Source organism: Cimex lectularius, unplaced genomic scaffold (genome assembly GCF_000648675.2).
Source record: "Cimex lectularius strain Harlan isolate CLEC.00 unplaced genomic scaffold, Clec_2.1 scaffold41, whole genome shotgun sequence".
NCBI classification, from domain to species: Eukaryota; Metazoa; Arthropoda; class Insecta; order Hemiptera; family Cimicidae; genus Cimex; species Cimex lectularius.
Window position 1 is genome coordinate 840,982 of NW_019393011.1, and position 19,402 is coordinate 860,383.

The 19,402-nt window shown below is 33.2% G+C and overlaps 1 protein-coding gene across 31 annotated transcripts in view; it reads right to left on the reverse strand.

Moving 5' to 3' along the window:
• Positions 1-19,402, reverse strand: part of LOC106663853 (calcium/calmodulin-dependent protein kinase type II alpha chain) — a 76,067-nt gene extending 56,665 nt beyond the window's left edge. For 8 of the 31 annotated variants that reach the window (XM_014389024.2, XM_014389026.2, XM_014389033.2 and 5 more), the window contains exon 1: positions 18,948-19,396. In XM_014389024.2, coding sequence (XP_014244510.1) covers positions 18,948-19,012 — 65 coding nt within the window. In that variant the 5' untranslated portion in view covers positions 19,013-19,396. Of the gene's footprint in view, positions 1-18,947 lie in introns of all 31 variants that reach the window. The other 23 variants (XM_014389040.2, XM_014389037.2, XM_014389039.2 and 20 more) reach the window with 11 other exon arrangements.

Below are 19,402 nucleotides of genomic sequence, written 5' to 3' on the forward strand. Positions count from 1 at the left end.
CGACTCGAACGCCGTAGGGTATTCGTATTCACAAGCTGTTGCTACATTCGAGAACCAGTCCGGCGGAAAAAAAGACGCGTGATTTGGTCGGAAATAATATTTCCAAAGGGAGAGAAGATATTTTAGAGGCTCGATGAATTTTTGAACAGTTTCACCGGCGGCTTCTATCACTTTCTAGTCTCTCTGGGCCGCAATGCGGATCGCCGGGGACCGACTGTGTTTAGTCGATTAGCATTCCGAAATACCACGGAGTTAGATGAAACTAGCGGTGGATGTAATTAGAAGTCAGCAGTAATAAGAATCAGACCGAGTGATTTAAATCTAAAAACGATATAATTCTCTCGGGAAAATTTGTCAAAATCCTGTAGCGTAATGGGTATCAAATTCCAAAAAATATTGTTTCCTTAAGTCACCTGTTAAATCAAATACGTAAATTAATATCAAGCAGAATAAAGTTATTGCCAATTTAATAAAATTATATAAAGTTTTCACATAACTGTTCAATTAACTGGCACAAACCAATGTGAATTTCGAAATAAAGGACAGATTAAGTCCGACTGGAATATTTTGTAAGCCGTCACTTCTGTGAAGTAGTTGCCAACATAATTATAATTATTTATCTCAGCCCTTCATTCGCTATTTGAAGTAACGGAAAACCGATTAATACTTGGATCAATTGGAGCACAGGATGTCACATCGTTATCACATCAAGTGACATGCAATCAACAAAACCACCTTCAACGTAGCGGTTTTCTCAAGACATACATTTCATTTCGAAATATTTATTTTGTGAATAGACCAAACCTGGAAAAAAAGGAAAGTACGGTGTTAAATTTAGACGATATTCTACGATATAGCTTATGCTAAAGGAAAATCGATTTTCCATACATATTTTTAGCAGCGCTTTTGTCTTACAGTAGACAAACCTACGCGACTTAACCATAATATAAATATTGGAGATTTCTCCTTGCTGGGCCTGGTCTTTCAGACGCGTTCGGCATTTCGCCATCCTCCCGATTGATTTAAGAAAGTAAAAAATAGGCCCGCTACTGTTAGTTAATAAGAAACCATCGTTTAAATCAAACCGAGTCACTCACCCAGGAGAAATTTTAGGAAGTAACAAATATATGTTTAAATCGCATCGAGGCAACTCACCAGAAATTGAAGGTCGTAAGAAAAAGACTTTCTCGAGATGCTAACCCGTCAAAAATTATAGTAAGAAAATCACCTTCTAACCGGACTGAGATTCCAAATCCCCCCTGAAATGTTAGAAAATAATTAAACTCGCGATTTTTACCCTCCAAAAATAAACAGACATTCAAATCGGTTTGAGATTCTGAACAACGGGAAATTTGTCGTTGGTAGTAAAAAACCGACATAGTCTGTAGGCTAATCCTAAAGATATTGTAAGAAATCCACTTCAATCGTTTCCACACTCTAACTAACCACAAATTGTAAGTAGCAAGAAGCAGACATTCTCAATCACGAACAATCCATAAGTTATAGTAAAGCAGCAAGCTAACCCAATAAAAATTTTAAGCAACAGGTTCTAATTGTGTCCAGTCTATAACCTTCCAGAAATGGTATTTAGTAAGAAAATAGCATTCTCGAGAAACCAACGAACAAAAAATTGCAGTGGGAAACACATGCTGAGATTCCAAATTACCATATTAATAACTGTTCTAAAATGAATAGGGATATTTCTAATTTTGTAGTATTTTCTGTCCCTAGCATTTTTATTTTATTTTTATTAAATATTTATTTAGAAATCGTGACATGCGGTCTGGTGGATGTAGGTTTCAGAAAAACATTTTCTTTATCATGCCAACGTTTCGATCTTTATTGAGATCATCTTCAGGGCCTGGGATTTACAAACATTGTTTACATATAACAATTACATTTTGGATGTGGAAAAGTGAATTTATACAATGCAAAATATATTTTTTATATATTCAATCAAAGTGTTTGTCTTCTGAGTAATTGTGCCATTCTTGCGTGTCGTGTCGAGAGTGCCAGTGAGATTTTGCTATTTTGTGTTTATATACGTTGGATTTTGAAGGGGTGGGAAAAGAAGTCAGTATAAAAAAGACATTTTTGTATAAGGCGTCGGCTTCTTTGAGGTGAAAAGGTAATAGAGGTGTGTTGGTAATGGTTCGGCCAGATTATCCTTTTAGGATTATATAGAAAGGGGTAAATAGGAAAAGGAAAGCTAAATTGTTGGGAAATTAGACTATGTGAAAAATATTTAATGTGTGGAATGTAATGTGATGATATAGGTACGTTATCTGTATTGAATTTGATTAATGATATTGGCGTAGCTGCGACTGAGCTTACATGTATCTGTTCTGTAATTGATGCCGTGTTTATCTCTGTTGATATAAACCATTTCTAAGAAATTACGTTTATATTTGTTTTGTTCTGTGTGTAATACTTTTAAATTTGTCGAAATTGTGTTGGTGTTCAAAATGGTCGGTAGCCAGTGCTGTAGGATTTTGCTTGAGTTTTTTGCAATCATAGATATGTTGCTTTACTCTCTTGTCCAGATAATGGGATGTAAGACCGATAAGTTGCCGGACAGTTAAACAGTTGATCTTGTAGATTACGTCAGATTTATTTGTTATTGGTGTGGGATCTTTAATTTTGGGAAGAAGTGTTTGAATTATTTTATAATTTTTGAAAGCTATTTTGAAGTTATCGGACAAGAGAAATGTGTTTAATTTATGTGATAGGTTTTGTATAAATGGTATGGAAATGTATGCTGGTTTGTTTGTATTCGATAGACTTAATGTAGTATTATTAGTAATAGTGGATGGTGTTAGTGTTGAGTTGTAATTGTTGATTATTCTGTTAATTATGTGATTAGGGTAGAGATTGTTATGGAGGATCTGTTTGTATATCTTTATTTATTTGTGGTAGAAGGATTCATGGCTTAAAGTAATCATTCTGTGAAGTAACCCTTTGGCCGTGTTTATTATTGTATGAATAAAATGGTGAGATGTAAAGTTGAGGTAGCGATCTGTGTTTCTTGGTTTTTGATACCAATCTGTGATTAATGTGCCATCTGGTTGTTTTATTAAGAGTGTATCTAAAATGGTATTTTTTTTTGTTTTCGATTTCATGTGTAAATTGTAGGCGTGGGTGAAAGCTATTAAATGTATCTAATGTAGTTTGAATTTGATCTGTGGGAACAGCTGTCAATATATCATCCACGTATTTAGTGAGGAAGGTAATGTGAAAGGAAGTTGTGGTATGACTGTATTTAGTAGATGTGTCATGATTTATTAAAATTTATTAGGAATTATTATGTATTTTACGGAAGGAAAATTTAATTAAGGGACTTTGAAAAATAACAAAATACAAGGTTTTAATTCCATAAGTTTGTTTATTGAACACAATAATTATTTTAAACAATTAATTCCGTGTATAATGTCATATGTCAGCTAAAACTTCTTTGCACCTGTTAGGCATACTGTTAATAAGGTTGTCAGAAATTTCACTCCATAGAGGTTGCAACGTTGCACTCAGTTGTTGCAGGTCAACTGGTTGCGGATGGTGATCGAAAAGCTTTCTCTGCAACGCATCCCACATGTGCTCGATGGGATTGAGGTCTGGCGACAAGAGGAGAAGGGGAATTCCAAGGTTTTCTAAACATTGATGAACAACTCTGCCTTTATGAGGTCTGGCATTGTATCCAAAAATCGAAAATCCCTACCAATGAGACCCCTGGTTTGAGGGATGTATCACCTAGAAAATTTGTTGGACATAACGGACTGGGGTGAGGGTGCCTTCAACAATATTGAATCGAGTCCGTCCTCCAGTGTAAATCCCAGCCCAAGCCATTATACCGCCTCCTCCAAAATGCACTGAGGGTATCACGTTTGCATTATTCGCATCTCCTGTTGTTGGTAGACTTGTAGGCGCTTGCTATCACTAACAGACAGAAACGTAACTTATCAGTAAACATAACAGCATCCAATTCTTTTCTAGGCGCTCGCTGCACCATATTCTCCTTAGTTGCTGGTGGCGGGCTGTTGCTGGGTCTTACAAGGGCATACGATGTGAGGCCAACTTCCCATAAACGATTGTAATTGTTTGTTGATAAAGGCCTTGCCAAAACATCTTGTACTTCATTTAGGATCTGGCGAGCATTACGGAAAGGGTTCCGTCTAGCAGCAATGACAATATTTCTGTCTTCCCTTAGCGTCACAATGAGCTGAGATCAACTACCAGGCGTCATATTGGCACTTCCAGTCTCTCGGAATCGGGCTAAAGCCCGGAAGACTTCGCTCTGAGAAACACCAACTGCCTCTGCGATATCTACTTGCCGATGACCTCATTCTCATGATGACTCTCATGACTCATTTTCACAATAATATTGCGAACTTCTGGTTCAAGATGTCTTTCCATGGTTAGAGAGACTGCAACTGGATTAAAATGGAAGGTGTTTGTTTACAAAATGAGAAATCTTTATGTTTACTATTCTTAAGTATAAAATCCGTTATTGATAATTAGAATTAGCATTTGTTTGGTTTTGGTTTGTATTTTCTATTTTTTGTAAATGCAACTGACAAGAATGTATCGATTAATTTTTTTAAAGTGAATAGAATAAGGATAAATTACAAATATCCCTTATCATTTTTGAGCAGTTTAGATCGTAGATAGTAAGAAACTGATATTCAAGATCCATCGAAACATCAACTCACCATAAATTAACTAACAAGCATGAAAGTCGCTAAACAACCACTAGAAATTGTTTGAAACACGCGAATATAATAGATAGGCATTCCATGATGTTAACCCACAAAAATATGTTTTATGAAATGACATTTGAGTTAGGTCTAGACTTTAACCCATCAGAAATGGATGGAGGTAAGAAACTAACAAAATCCCAACAAGACACTACCCAATAAAACGTTTAGCAAATATGAAACAAAAATGTCACAAACGTATCCGAGTGTAAGCCGTCAAAGGATGTAAAAAGTAAGAAATTGAGATTCGATTCGTTTCGAGATATTAGCAAGAAAGAAATTGTAGTACGTAAGAAACCGACATATTCTCAAAGCTGTTAATAAATATTTGTATGTATATTTTGTCTTGATCGTTTTTTTGATAACAGTAAAGCACAACAGGCAATATTTCTCGTCACTGCCCGAAGTGGCGAAATGTACACATTTATCAATAAATTTAAGCACAGTTGATCAATTCTTTCTTAATTAGCTACGGTCGGGCCAAAGGAAAGGGCCCATGTTTTAATATTTTATAACACGGACCAAACAAATATGAAGGTTGATCGATGGTCGCGGAGAATAAAACAGTAGAATTGGTTTATTGATTTTCATTCTTTGTCGACTTACACGAATCACATCGTTGTGTGCTTCGTATATTCGTAGATAACCTAATTTACATTAGGCACAAAATTAAAAACAATCAACAAATTATAATTGTGATTTTATATTTCGAATTCAACTTTATCTTTTAGAAATGTGTGGTGAGAAAATTCCCTAAAAGATAAATATTTATTTAGAAATCGTGAGATGCGGTCTGGTGTGATGTAGGTTTCAGAAAAACATTTTCTTTATCGTGCCAACGTTTCGATCTTTATTGAGATCATCTTCAGGGCCTGGGATTTACAAACATTGTTTACATATAACAGTTACATTGTGGATGTGGAAAAGTGAATTTATACAATAGCAAAATATATTTTATATATTCAAACAAAAGACAAACACTTTGAGTGAGTAGAAATACTTTGATTGAATATATAAAATATATTTTGCATTGTATAAATTCACTTTTCCACATCCACAATGTAATTGTTATATGTAAACAATGTTTGTAAATCCCAGGCTCTGAGGATGATCTCAATAAAGATCGAAACGTTGGCACGATAAAGAAAATGTTTTTCTGAAACCTACATCCACACCAGACCGCATCTCACGATTTCTAAATAAATATTTATCTTTTAGGGAATTTTCTTTTGTTATTTTCTTTTCATTTCAATTACAGAAACTTTCATTAAATGTTTTAAGCCTTACTGTAAAAATTATGGTACATAAACAAGTCGGTGGAAAAACTGGGGTCCATTTCATTTTATTAGATAGAAATAAAACCGAGGAGAAAAAGGGTAGTTGGAGTAATTTTAAGTACAGGGGATGGACGTTTTAGAACTTACTTTTGTATTAAATCTTTTACAACCAATCATATAGAAAAATAGGTCTCCTATAATCAAAATATATTTTTATAACTAAGGCATTTTTTATTACAATGAAGGCGTTTGTCTTATTTTTTATATTATATATTTTTCTATCTATCAACAATTTGTTCGGTCTGTTCAAGTTCTTAGGTAAACAATTTGTGTGTATTGCCAAGTGATAATCATACATAGGTAGTGTACATAAATGAAACTCGTTATGTATGCACAGATAATGATTATAGCAACATCGACAAGGTACTTCTCTCTTTGTGTTAAATTTTATTGCCTATATAATTTCTGGACCACTGCCCGGACCCCTTTTCAAGGTTGAAAAAAAATCCATTATTTGTAGTAAACTAAATTATATTAAAAAATATGAAAATTACAAATGTAAAAATCAAGTTTCATCTTAAACTAATATTAACTTGTTTATTTTAATATAGCAGTACTGATAAGTTAATCACAATGCGCTTTCTTTTAACTATGCTAACTGTATGTATTTACAAACATATTCATTCTTTATATTTAATTATTTTATACATCAATGAATGTTTAAAGTTTATATAAACATGGTTTTCCACCCCTTTTTGCCTTTGCGTTTCGAAAGGGGAAAAAACTCGCCTCGGAAATGTTCATTTATTAAATTCAGCTGTGACAGCCATATGTGACCCTTTGTTCGAATCGATCCTAATTAATTCCGATCGCCATGAAAATCCATCTCCATGGAAATTGTCAATCATCGCGCATCTACAAATTGATTACCACACTTTAATTGTGATAACATCGAATTTTCGGTTTCGCTCAGATTATTCTAAAAAAATCTGTTTAGTGGTTGTAACAAATAGTTTTGCAGCAAAGCACTCGATTCTAATTCTGATTAGAGAATTTAATGATTTATTTTTCTTTTCTTAAATGCAGTTTCGCCTTGATAGATCTTATGTGAATTAGTATTGCTATGGAGTTGCTAAATTAATTTCAGTGATTATTGTTATTGTACAGTGTTATTACACAATAGAGTTTATATTCCGTTGGTTGCAGTGCAAAGTTGGTTCATTCAGAAATTGTGAAAACCGAGTTATCGTAAGTTCATAAAACATAAACAGTTTTCAGGAAAATTATACCTATATAATTTTTATGTGTGGTGTTTGATGACCGTTATCCAAAGATTATTTAGAGATCATCAGGTGCAGTCTGGTGTGACGAAGGTTTTAGAAAAACATTTTCTTTACCATGGCACGTTTCGATCTTTATTGTGATCATATTCAGGGCTGAAACTGTTTGAGTGCTCAGTGTGGGCACTCTCAACACGACACACAAGAATGACACATCTACACGGAAAACAAACACTTTGAGCCCTGAAGATGATCTCAATAAAGACCGAAACGTAGGCATGTTAAAGAAAATGTTTTTCTAAAACCTACTTCACACCAGACCGCATCTCACTACATTCGAATAATTATAATTTTTATATTGATCCCTCGCACCTTTCTTAAACAATTTCTTCTGCTTTCCTCCAAGGATGAGACGAAGATTCAAGAGCAAACCACCGCACATCAGCAACTCAGATATAATTCAATCAGGCCCAGGTGCTTTTCAATTTTTCATTATTCATTTTTTTCTAATTCGAAACAATTTTTCCGCCGGTATGGCCCAGAGCTATCAAATATCGTAAATATATAAGGTAAAAAAACAATTATTTTTTCATTTACGGTATACATAAAAGAAAAATTAACTTGTCAATTTTGCGTGGAGGAAGTACTTACACGAGTTGGTAAGAAAATATTTAATTGTGCATAGGAGTCCGGTTGATGTCCCTATAACTACTCTTGTACAATGCCATAAACATTTTACGACTTTCTTTTTCTCCACCCGCATCAAACAGGCTTGATCTCTTTTTAAATAATTAAACGAATCGAAATATTTATAACTGTGGACCGACTTCCATTTCTTTCTACGAAAATACAGGCTGATGGACCGGCCGGATCTCCTGTCGTGGTAAGCTACAATCACCTGTTCATCTCTGAACACTTTCCGATTTGAGGTTTTTTTTTATCCGATCTGTAGTTTGCTAGACGTCCCAATGAAACCGACTCGATTCAGATGGTTCGTGACCTTAGGAGTATTGATCTCGATAGGAATCTTTATCTCGTTGATGATAAAAGTACCTTGGCCGTTATTACTTTTTCACCCCCGCTGCACGAAACAGTTCAAAAATTTAATCTCTTAATATAAAACTATTTTTAGTTAAGTATGTACAAATATATTAAGGAATGCAGGAAATATTAAAAAAACAGAACATTAATGAAATTATTATAAAAGAGGGAAAATTCGAACGGTTTTAGGTTGAGACAGAGAGTTTGGTGGTCGAAGTCACGATAGCTCAAGTGGTAGAGCAGCGCCGTATTTAGCCGAAGGTCGTGGGTTCGAATCCCGTTCGTGACACTGACTTTTTTATCTCAACCTTACATAAGAGGAATAATTAATTGAAACAAGTAACTTGGTCAATTGAACACTAAAACGTAAATGGATTAATGAAATATTGGAACAGTTCAGACAATTGAGAATCAATAATAAAAGAAAATCAAAATTTCACAATATAGATTAATTAAAATTTGTGTTGCAATTTTGCAACTCGATATATAATTTGAAAATAACAATACCAATTACTTCTTAATTGTTTTTATTGCTGTGTATATGTAATTTAAAGCAAACAACGTTAAACAAAATGTTTAATGTTAATTTCATGGCCATCTGCAACGGTTGGCAAGTTAATAACGCTACTGGATAATTTGAGGCGAACGATAAGACTTAAGATTGGACTTTTATGAACCATTTCTTTTGAATTGTGAATTAAGTTTGAAAAAGGAGGGAAAAAGGCAAGCTCTTGTCTGAAGATTGATCAAAACTGATAACTCCACTGCGAAGTCCTTAATCCGACAGGCGGACAATGACAATTGAACGGATGAACACTTTTGATCAAACGTTAAAAGCACTGCTTAATTCCTTTATGCCTATACAGATTAAAAACGTTACTTAATAATCCTATAAGTTAAATACTGGTTTTAGACTAAACGGGCAATTTCAAATCACGGCATAATCCGATTATGGTAATAAATTTTTGTTTGAAACAAGAATAACAAATAAAAAAACGTATGTATATAAAACGCTGATACTATCAAGCATTTCACTCAGAATGTGTTCTTTATGTACATTTGAGTAGGGATTAATTAATTAAATGATTAATGTTTTAGGTGATTAGACTTACATAAAGTGAAAATGTTAAATATTTATACAAGAAGGAGAATTAACGAGATTACAAAACACGTTGACCTAGGGAGGAAAAAGAATTAAAAAAAAACCGGTAAGCAGAAAGATGTTTGCGCAGCTGAAACCTAGCAAATACACAGCACGATTCAACCAACTACAAACTTAACAATGTGTAATTGTTATTCTGTATTTACAGAGTAAACGTATTTAGAAGAGCCATGGCGCCGCAGAGATCGTAGAGAATAACACCAGGGGAAAATCTCCACCGGGATGAAGTATTTATTTGGCCGAACACCCCTGAATCGGTTGAAAATATATTAGTATTGACGTCTGGCGTCCTGGGACTGCCGACATCGGGGAGTCTCGACAGTAATCAGGTCTCCGGGTCGGGAGGATGAGGTGTTGCCGATCGGCTCGAGCCCCATTGTAATGCGACGTCTATATTTCACAATAGTGATGATGAAAAGTGAGACGAGATGGAAAATAAATCAGCCAACACGTCGGGCGAACTGATTTCGAGACTTTTAAATAAATTAAAGGGGTGAAAGCCGAAACGGAAAACATTGCAAAGAACCCAATTGGGGTAAAAGCTAAAATTATATATTCAAATTCGCAATAGTTTCCTTATTTCTGTACATTTTCCAGGTCTGTTTGTCTCATTGTCAGTCAATTTACTACTTGTACATTATTCAAGATTAAAATATTCTTTAAATTCACTAATTTCGTGGTCCGCTTGACCAATTAAATCATTACAATTAATTAAGGTTTTTAATTGACTTGAAAAAAGTTAATGGCACGAGAGGGATTCGAACCCACGACCTTCGGCTAGATACGCCGCTGCTCTACCACCTGAGCTATCGTGACCTCGATCCACTCGGACATCAACTTCCCATCTCAACCCCACCTTATGAGTTTTCCCTCCTTTTGCCATTTTTAATTTTAATTTTTCATCTCAACTAAAAACCTTAATTATTCAAAAATGGCAAAAGGAGGGAAAACTCATAAGGTGGGGTTGAGATGGGAAGTTGATGTCCGAGTGGATCGAGGTCACGATAGCTCAGGTGGTAGAGCAGCGGCGTATCTAGCCGAAGGTCGTGGGTTCGAATCCCTCTCGTGCCATTAACTTTTTTTCATCTCAACTAAAAACCTTAATTAATTAAAATATTCGTTAGCTTCCGAGTAACTATGGATTCATATACATAAGCAATGTGGGATGATGATGATGATGAATGGAAACTAGGTCGTGGGTGTTTTAAGTTCCTCAAACCCTGCAGACTTCTGGCTTATTGTACTTTTCCTATTTTCTTAGTTCAGTGTAGTCGGTCATTGACTATGTTTGCTGCACATTATTTTCTTGGGGTTTCTTTATTTCTATTCGATATTAACATGGGTGGCTGTTTCTACTCCTAATTGCATAATCTGTAAATGGGATGGAAATTAGGATGAGGGTATTTTATGTTCCCCAAACACTGCAGACTTCTGGCTTATTGTACTTTTCCTAGTTCCTTAGTTCAGTGTAATAGGTCATTGACCATGTTTGCTGCACATTATTTTCTTGGGGTTTCTTTATTTCTATTCGATATTAAATGGGTGGCTGTTTCTACTCCTAATTGCATAATCTACAAATGGGATGGAAATTAGGATGAGGATATTTTATATTCCCCAAACACTGCAGACTTCTGTTAGTTCAGTATAATATGTCATTGACTATTTTTGCTGCACAGTATTTTCTTGGGGTTTCTTTATTTCTATGGTGGCTGTTTCTACTCCTAATAGCATAATCTGCAAATGGGGTCATTATTGAATGATCTACTATGTTATGTAGATGTTTTCCAGATGCCAGTGACCGGTATACAGTCTTATAACTTCTCTGAGTTTCGTTCTCTTTCTGAACCGGTCAATTTGCCAGTTTAGGTGAGCGTTCTTTTAGCAAACGTTTGCTGTGTCTTGTACCTCTAGAGTTTGTCCTCTTTTTCTTTTGTAAATAAGGTTCAGGCAGTGGTCTGTTCATGTGGCCTTGCACAACCTCCTCTGGGCAGTTTCCATTTTCGTTACACAAAATTCCTTTGTGTACTGCAACCAAATATAACATCAGGTTCACCAATTGTGGCAATTTTGGATGTATTCACTATTTTTGATCTGATCTTTATACATTCCAATGATTTAATGGCTGCTTGTTTTATGTCTTAACTTGTTAAGATTTCTTTGTCAGTGCAAGCACTTTTACGATTTTCTGAAAGTTGTGTAGAAATAAAGAAAAAAGTCGCAAATTTAATTATAAAACATAACGCTACCATGAAATCAAAAGACCTAGTAAATAGGTGAGAACATTGATAGTAAATTAAGAGAGGGTAGATCAATGAAATTCTCACATATCATTTAAACGAGACCCCAACTGAAAATAGGGCAGTTCAGGGACATGGATGGACATAACCGAAGAAAATTACAGACAAGAGACGGTAGAGGTTAAGAAGTAAAATTGTGTTCAAAGGGAAAATAAATCAACCAGTGCTACAATAAAACATACATCATGAGCTATAAATATCATTATCATCAACCCTGAAGTCTAATCATTATGAGTCTGGAGTCAACCTCGAAAAAATGATATGTAGCACGAATCTCGAGTGATTAAACGATCGCTTTAGTACAGACTGTATCGATAATGGGATGGACTTGGTCCGCGGTCATTAATTTTTACCGTATTAAATGCTTGAAAAATTTGCATGTGGGATTGACTTTTATAGTAATTATGTTGTTATGTTATTAGATGAAATTAAATGGATATAACTCAATTTTTATGTGACATAATTACAATAGGTTAAGATTTAAAAAAATATTGATAGCCTTCGGGGGAAAAAATTGTCCTGTGTGGTCCAAATCCCTAGGGATTAATGAAATTCAAGGTGTGTGCGTCTTGCTCAACTAGGGGATTTTTTTCATAATACAAAATTATATTATTATAATTTTCATAAGAAAAATTATATTTTAAGATAAAATCAAGGTATAGACGAACAATACCGAAAGACAAGTACAATAAACCCACCATGTCTCGCGAACAGTTATAACATGTGTGAAATGCCTGTAATTCTGCAAAATATTGAATATGGTCAAAAAATATAATTTATAAAAAAAGTTTAACCGATTATTGACGGTAGACGTTCAAATTCCGCCATGAAAAAGGAAGTGTAATTTCCAAAATGTCGGCCAAAAAATACGATTTATTAGAAATTTTTATGTTCTGACTGTAGCCCCAAGACAACCACAAAATAAAATATTGACAGCCCTCAAAAAAAGTTTGTTGTTCTAATCCCCTGGGATATTTTCATATTTCAGTCAAATTTAATGCGTGTCTCATGTTGCTCAAAGGGTATTTTTTTCATAATACATATCCAGATATAAAGCATAACAAAGTAACAAATTCGTTCAATGTTTACAACGAGCTTTCTAATCCATTAGACGAACAAATAGCCCATAAAACCCATTTAAAACTAGGTCAAACTGCAAAAAATAATCATCTTTCATCCAACTATTTTCCATCGGACATTGATTTACTATTACGTTTTAGTTGTATAAAGTTTTACTGTTTATTAACTATTTTTCCCTTGTGAAGCACGTGGACGTTTTTGATTTTTTTAAAAATTTGTATCCTGTAAAAAGGTTAATTCATCTTAAAAATTTGTGTTATGATTTCTCCCAGTCACATTGCTGGCACTACGCTCAGAACCGGAAGACACTTCTTGAGAAACACTCTCGCTGCTGAGCCATTAGGGGGCCAACTTTGTTTAAGTCGTCGAGGAAGATTCAGGAGATATGAGATAGTAGACGGAAGGGTTAGGTAAGACGAAAGTTTAGATGTGAACTTCAGAAAGCTAGGAATCGATCAAGTCCTAAACGAAAGAAATATTCAGGCTATTGTGTAAGGTGAGTTTGGATCTTCTGAGGACTTTTGTTTGGACTGCTTGGATGAGTTTATTAGATAGCTTTTTGAAGTAAAGTTTTGTACAAGGTTTGTTTTTTACAGTCTTTCTCATTTTGTTCTTCTGTTCTTTTCAGTCTCGTGAGGGATTCTACGTCTGTCTAGGTATATTCCTAAGAGAGGAATTTGTCCTAAAACCGTATTTGATTCACCTTAAAATTTAAAATATTTACACTCATATAAAAATTACATGACACCTCTTCATTACATTTTAAAGGCACTTCGTTAAGTTTAAAATTATGTGAATTATTAAAAAGGTCAGGTCGTTATGTAAATATAATATTTTACCACTTCATTACCCTTAAAAAACATTTCGTTGAAATTAAAAATGAAGTTAATTATTACAATCATTATTTATTAAATTACACTTACAAACTTACGTTATATAATATTTTTAAGATGATGGCACAATACGCACCGCAGCGCAAATGTTATTTAACATCTCCCTGTTCTAATATCAAAAAATTACTCATAATAAATAATTTAAAATCAACTGGATAATTAAATGAAAGTAAAAAGAACTTTAAACAATTACACGAAAAAATGATAGATTATGTCCAGATAACAACGAGTGGCCTCTTCCTTTTCAAACTTGAATAAAAATATCCGTTAAAAGATTAGTTTGTTGACTTTATTGAAAGAGTTTGTGATGGAATTATCAAAAATATTATTCCAGATAAATAAAGTCAAATTCAATAATTATACTTTTTATGAAGAGTTACCCCTGAAACAATGTCGATTATTGCTTAGCACTTTACTAGGAAAAACTTACAACTTACTTTATTCTCATTATCCCAATCAGACATATTTAAGCGTGTCATTTTTTTCTTCTTAAAAGTAATAATTAATTTATAATTATTACATTTTAACCATATATGTTTGGCGGTCATGATTGGCCATATTAATTAATAAATTTAATTCCATTAATTTTCTTTTTATCTCGACCAAGACGTTAGATAAAAAGAATAATTAATTGAATTTATATTTCACCTTATATTACCACCAATAAAATCGTTCTTTTATTAATTTCATATACTATATTATGCCATCTCATAATATAACTATTTCCAATGGGTTTTTTTAGTGTAATTTATTTGTTTTGTTTTTTTAATTGATATTCTATGATAATCAAAAATGAACATATATTAAAGTAAAGAATAAAACAAAAGCCACAACATTTTCACAAACTTAAGCTAGATTTTTTTTTAAGACGGTAGACTTATTTTTCTTAAATTTTCTTTATGCCATCTCATAATATAACTCGATTTCCAATGGTTTTTTGTTTTTTAGCGTAATTTATGTTTTTTAAAAATTGATATTCTATGATAATCAAAAATGAACATATATTAAACTAAAGAATAAAACAAAAGCCACAACATTTTAACAAACTTAAGCTAGAATTTTTTTTTAAGACGGTAGACTTATTTTTCTTATAATTTTCTTTATGCCATCTCATAATATAATTATTTCCAATGGTTTTTGTTTTTTTAGCGTAATTTATGTTTTTTAAAATTGATGTTCTATGATAATCAAAAATGAACATATATTAAACTAAAGAATAAAACAAAAGCCACAACATTTTCACAAACTTAAGCTAGATTTTTTTTAAGAGGGTAGACTTATTTTTCTTAAATTTTTTTTATGCCATCTCATAATATAACTCGATTTCCAATGGTTTTTTGTTTTTTTAGCGTAATTTATGTTTTTTTAAAATTGATATTCTATCATAATCAAAAATGAACATATATTAAACTAAAGAATAAAACAAAAGCCACAACATTTTAACAAACTTAAGCTAGCATTTTTTTTTAAGACGGTAGACTTATTTCTCTTATAATTTTCTTTATGCCATCTCATAATATAACTATTTCCAATTTTTTTTAAATTGATATTCTATGATAATTAAAAATGAGCATATATTAAACTAAAGAATAAAACAAAAGCCACAACATTTTAACAAACTTAAGCTAGAATTTTTTTTAAGACGGTAGACTTATTTCTCTTATAATTTTCTTTATGCCATCTCATAATATAACTATTTCCAATTTTTTTAAAATTGATATTCTATGATAATTAAAAATGAACATATATTAAACTAAAGAATAAAACAAAAGCCACATTTTAACAAACTTAAGCTAAAATTTTTTTTTAAGACGGTAGACTTATTTTTCTTATAATTTTCTTTATGCCATTTCATAATATACCTATTTCCAATGGTTTTTTTTAGTGTAATTTATGTTTTTTTTTAAATTGATATTCTATGATAATCAAAAATGAACATATATTAAACTAAAGAATAAAACAAAAGCCACAACATTTTAACAAACTTAAGCTAGCTTTTTTTTTAAGATGGTAGACTTATTTTTCTTATAATTTTCTTTATGCCATTTCATAATATAACTATTTCCAATGGTTTTTTGTTTTTTAGTGTACTTTATGTTTTTTTTTTTAATTGATATTCTATAATAAAAAATGAACATATATTAAACTAAAGAATAAAACAAAAGCCACAACATTTTAACAAACTTAAGCTAGAATTTTTTTTTAAGACGGTAGACTTTTTTTCTTATAATTTTCTTTACGCCATCTCATAGTATAACTATTTCCAATGGTTTTTTAATTTTTTTAGTGTAATTTATGTGTTTTTTTAATTGATATTCTATGATAATCAAAAATGAACATATTAAACTAAAGAATAAAACAAAAGCCACAACATTTTAACAAAATTAAGCTAGACTTTTTTTTAAGACGGTAAACTAATTTTTCTTATAATTTTCATTTTTAGTTTATCTACCTTAAAAAATAAGAAGGTAAGTTATTTCAGCAATAAGATCATTTCATAGTAAAGTAAAGATTGGAACTTTTAGAGAATTTATTATATTGCTTTTGTTAGAAATAGTTAATATAAGAGTAATGGAGACCTACAGTTGGAACAAAATGGAAAAGAGAGAACGTATTTTTACAGTTGGTACAGTTTGACATTATTTTCTAAGAGTAGTTAATTAGTAATATTTTATCATCATTGGTTGAGATAGATAAGAAAACTGTTTGAACAACATAAATTAAATATGAATCTAATGCTTATTGTGGGGTTTTTCTCTTCTGAAACAAAAAATATATTCAAATGTGCAATTCAAACTGCTAAAAATTGTATTGTTCATCTTCGTGCATTTTTTCCCCTGACGGACTATGATAAATATGTTCCGCTGTATTCACCGCAGGAAAAAACTTTCTTCTAAGCACTTAGGCTTGAAACAACGTTAGGAGAGAATGTGGTTGTTTTAAAAAAGTCGTGACACTTTTCTGTTTAGATTTATGCGTTGCTTTTTAAAAAGATCTATGGTCCCGGCAAGAGCACAGTTTATTCATTCCCTACCGTGTGCAATTGAAACTTTTAAATTGTATGTTTTACCATTGAACAACCTGGAGTACATGTCCTGAAACTGAAACATGTTGGGATCAAAAGGCATTCCAGTGGAATAAAAATAAGTTAATAGGGCAAAATAAAACGTTGAGTGAGTTCACTCACTTGACGCGCGACCACCAGCCATGAGTTGTTTTCTCTCAAAAGCCTGTCGGACCATGTTTTAATTTTTAAGTACAACTCAATAACACCTTTCGAACAACTTGTAATTTTTAGACTGACCGAAAAGGAAGGACGGCCTTTATGCACATCTGGGCGTTTTCTACCGGAAGTAATTCGAGAATTCTAGTTTTGATCCTATCCATCTCTTCCCCTGAAACAGCGTATCGGGAATTGACGCAAATTGGTTCGTTATATAATCTCGAATCAATGTAGCCCCTATCAATTCCACGGGCCCAGGAACGAACGAGAAACGTATCGACCCGGAGACCTGACGCCCCTTATAACAGAAAATTTATAAAATGGAACATCTTGATCAATTTTTCATTTTTACTTCTTTAGCGATCCGAGTTACGTATTCGTTTTGAAATTGGAAAGCTACCGCTTTTTCAAATATTTTTCCACTACCAAAGAATTGAACTGCAAAACTTCTTAAAAGAAATAATGAAAAGTATTTTTGAAGTTTGTATAGTCAACATTTATAAGCAATGTAAATTACAAGCTACTATCAACAAAACAATGTTTTGAAAAGATTTTTTTTCTTTACAATCGTAAGTATTGCAATCTTGAATGAGATAGTCGAGTGAATCTTGTTATATCAACTTTTTTTACTGACGATAAAAATTGATATTGCCAATGCCAAATCTTTATTTAAATAAGTTAAAAAATCAACATGTGGGTAGATTTGAAAAATGTCTGGAAAACTTGGCGATTGTATGAACAGTTCTTTTTTTTCGTTATATCTTCTATAATGACAGATTTTTTATTGAAATTTATTTTGACATATTATATCTAGCATCACAACGAATTTACACCCTTCATTTACTATTTCAAAATGCTGGAACTTCCAAAAATTTAATGATTTATTTCGATCGGGATTAAAAAGCCATTATTAAAAGTTATCATGAATGACATACTATGAATAATAGATCCGGCGAAATTTTTTAATTATACACGAGCTTGCGTACATTTTAAGGCGTCCTGGTTAATTTAAAGAGTAGAACGACATTTCCCTGAGAAAATTTTTGTATTTGTAAAGAAATTTTTCGTTTTTATTTCTATTTCGAATTAGTAAATTTTCGAATATTACATGAAATAAAGATGTAAACTATGATTTGACGGGATAGCATCTAGTCGCAATTTACAACCGGGGGTTTTTCAGCCGGTTTCAATGACCTTTGGGCACCTATTGATTTTAAATGGGGTTGTGCCTGCACCGTTCAGAAATAATTGGACAACGTTTATGTTTATTCGTTACCACCAAGGTAAAAATGTTAAGAAAACTATTGATTTTTATTTGACCGCTTGCAGAATAACTAGATAATTTGATAATTTTAAAAAAAACATAAGTGCAGGATATTTGAATTTCTATGCAATATCTATTTTAAAGTGTTTATTTTTTTCAAATATTAAGTAAGTAGAAAAATATTAGTTGATTTATACACATGAGTTATGGTGTGTTGTATTGATTGATTAGAGGGGGTACGCGTTGATTGAGGGCTGTTGATCAAGTTACCCCAATTAAAAGGGTACAGAATTTTTATTTGGACAAAGCCGTTTTTAAGTTTTTAAGCGGCCATGTTGAGGGTGACACCAGTGTTGCCAACGAACTTCCCGTTTTGAAAGGAAGGTATCGATTCTGTGTCTCGGCTCTTCGGGGGTTGCTGTCCTCCACCTCAGGGGGTGGAAAGAAAAGCTGTCGTACGTCATCTTTTGTCTAACGACCTCGGCGGTTTAATATCTCAATGATTGAAATCAGATCTTCCCTAATAAGGGCCCTCTGGGGCTCAAAGGAGAGGTGACTCGTGTACTATTTCTAGAACGCCGCTATCTACCTAGCGTCCGATATTATTACCCCGGGGTTTTTTTTGTTATTTATTTACAATTTATTTTTAGGAGCTTAGATCGGAAATATCGTCTCTACTCACTTTCCGAGTTCTTCCTTCAGGTCGTAGTTGTCGCTGAAACGCGTGCACGCGGATACGGCAGTCATATTTTCTCTTCTTCTTTGTCCAGGGTCTGGCTATCACTGAGAGAAGACCTTCTCTCAATCTGCTGCTTCCTCACTGCTACTCTACCTTTCCGAGCATCCAGAGCGCAAGCCCCGATCAATACACCGGCGTCACTTCTAGCTCCCGGACTCGCGCTTCTCCCTCTCGCTAGCTCTCTCTTCTCTATTCTATCTCTAAACCGCACTATGTACACACTCCCAGTCAAGCCAGAATCCCGACTGAGCTTGCGTCATATGTTCTATTAACAGCTGTCCCTCTAATCCCCACTCGCAATCCTTTCGCCCACTCTCATTCTCTCTCTTCCGATCCTCGTCAAAATCAAAAATCCTCATTCGCCTCACCTGCCCGAGGAGCGCGATGGACCCAGGAGG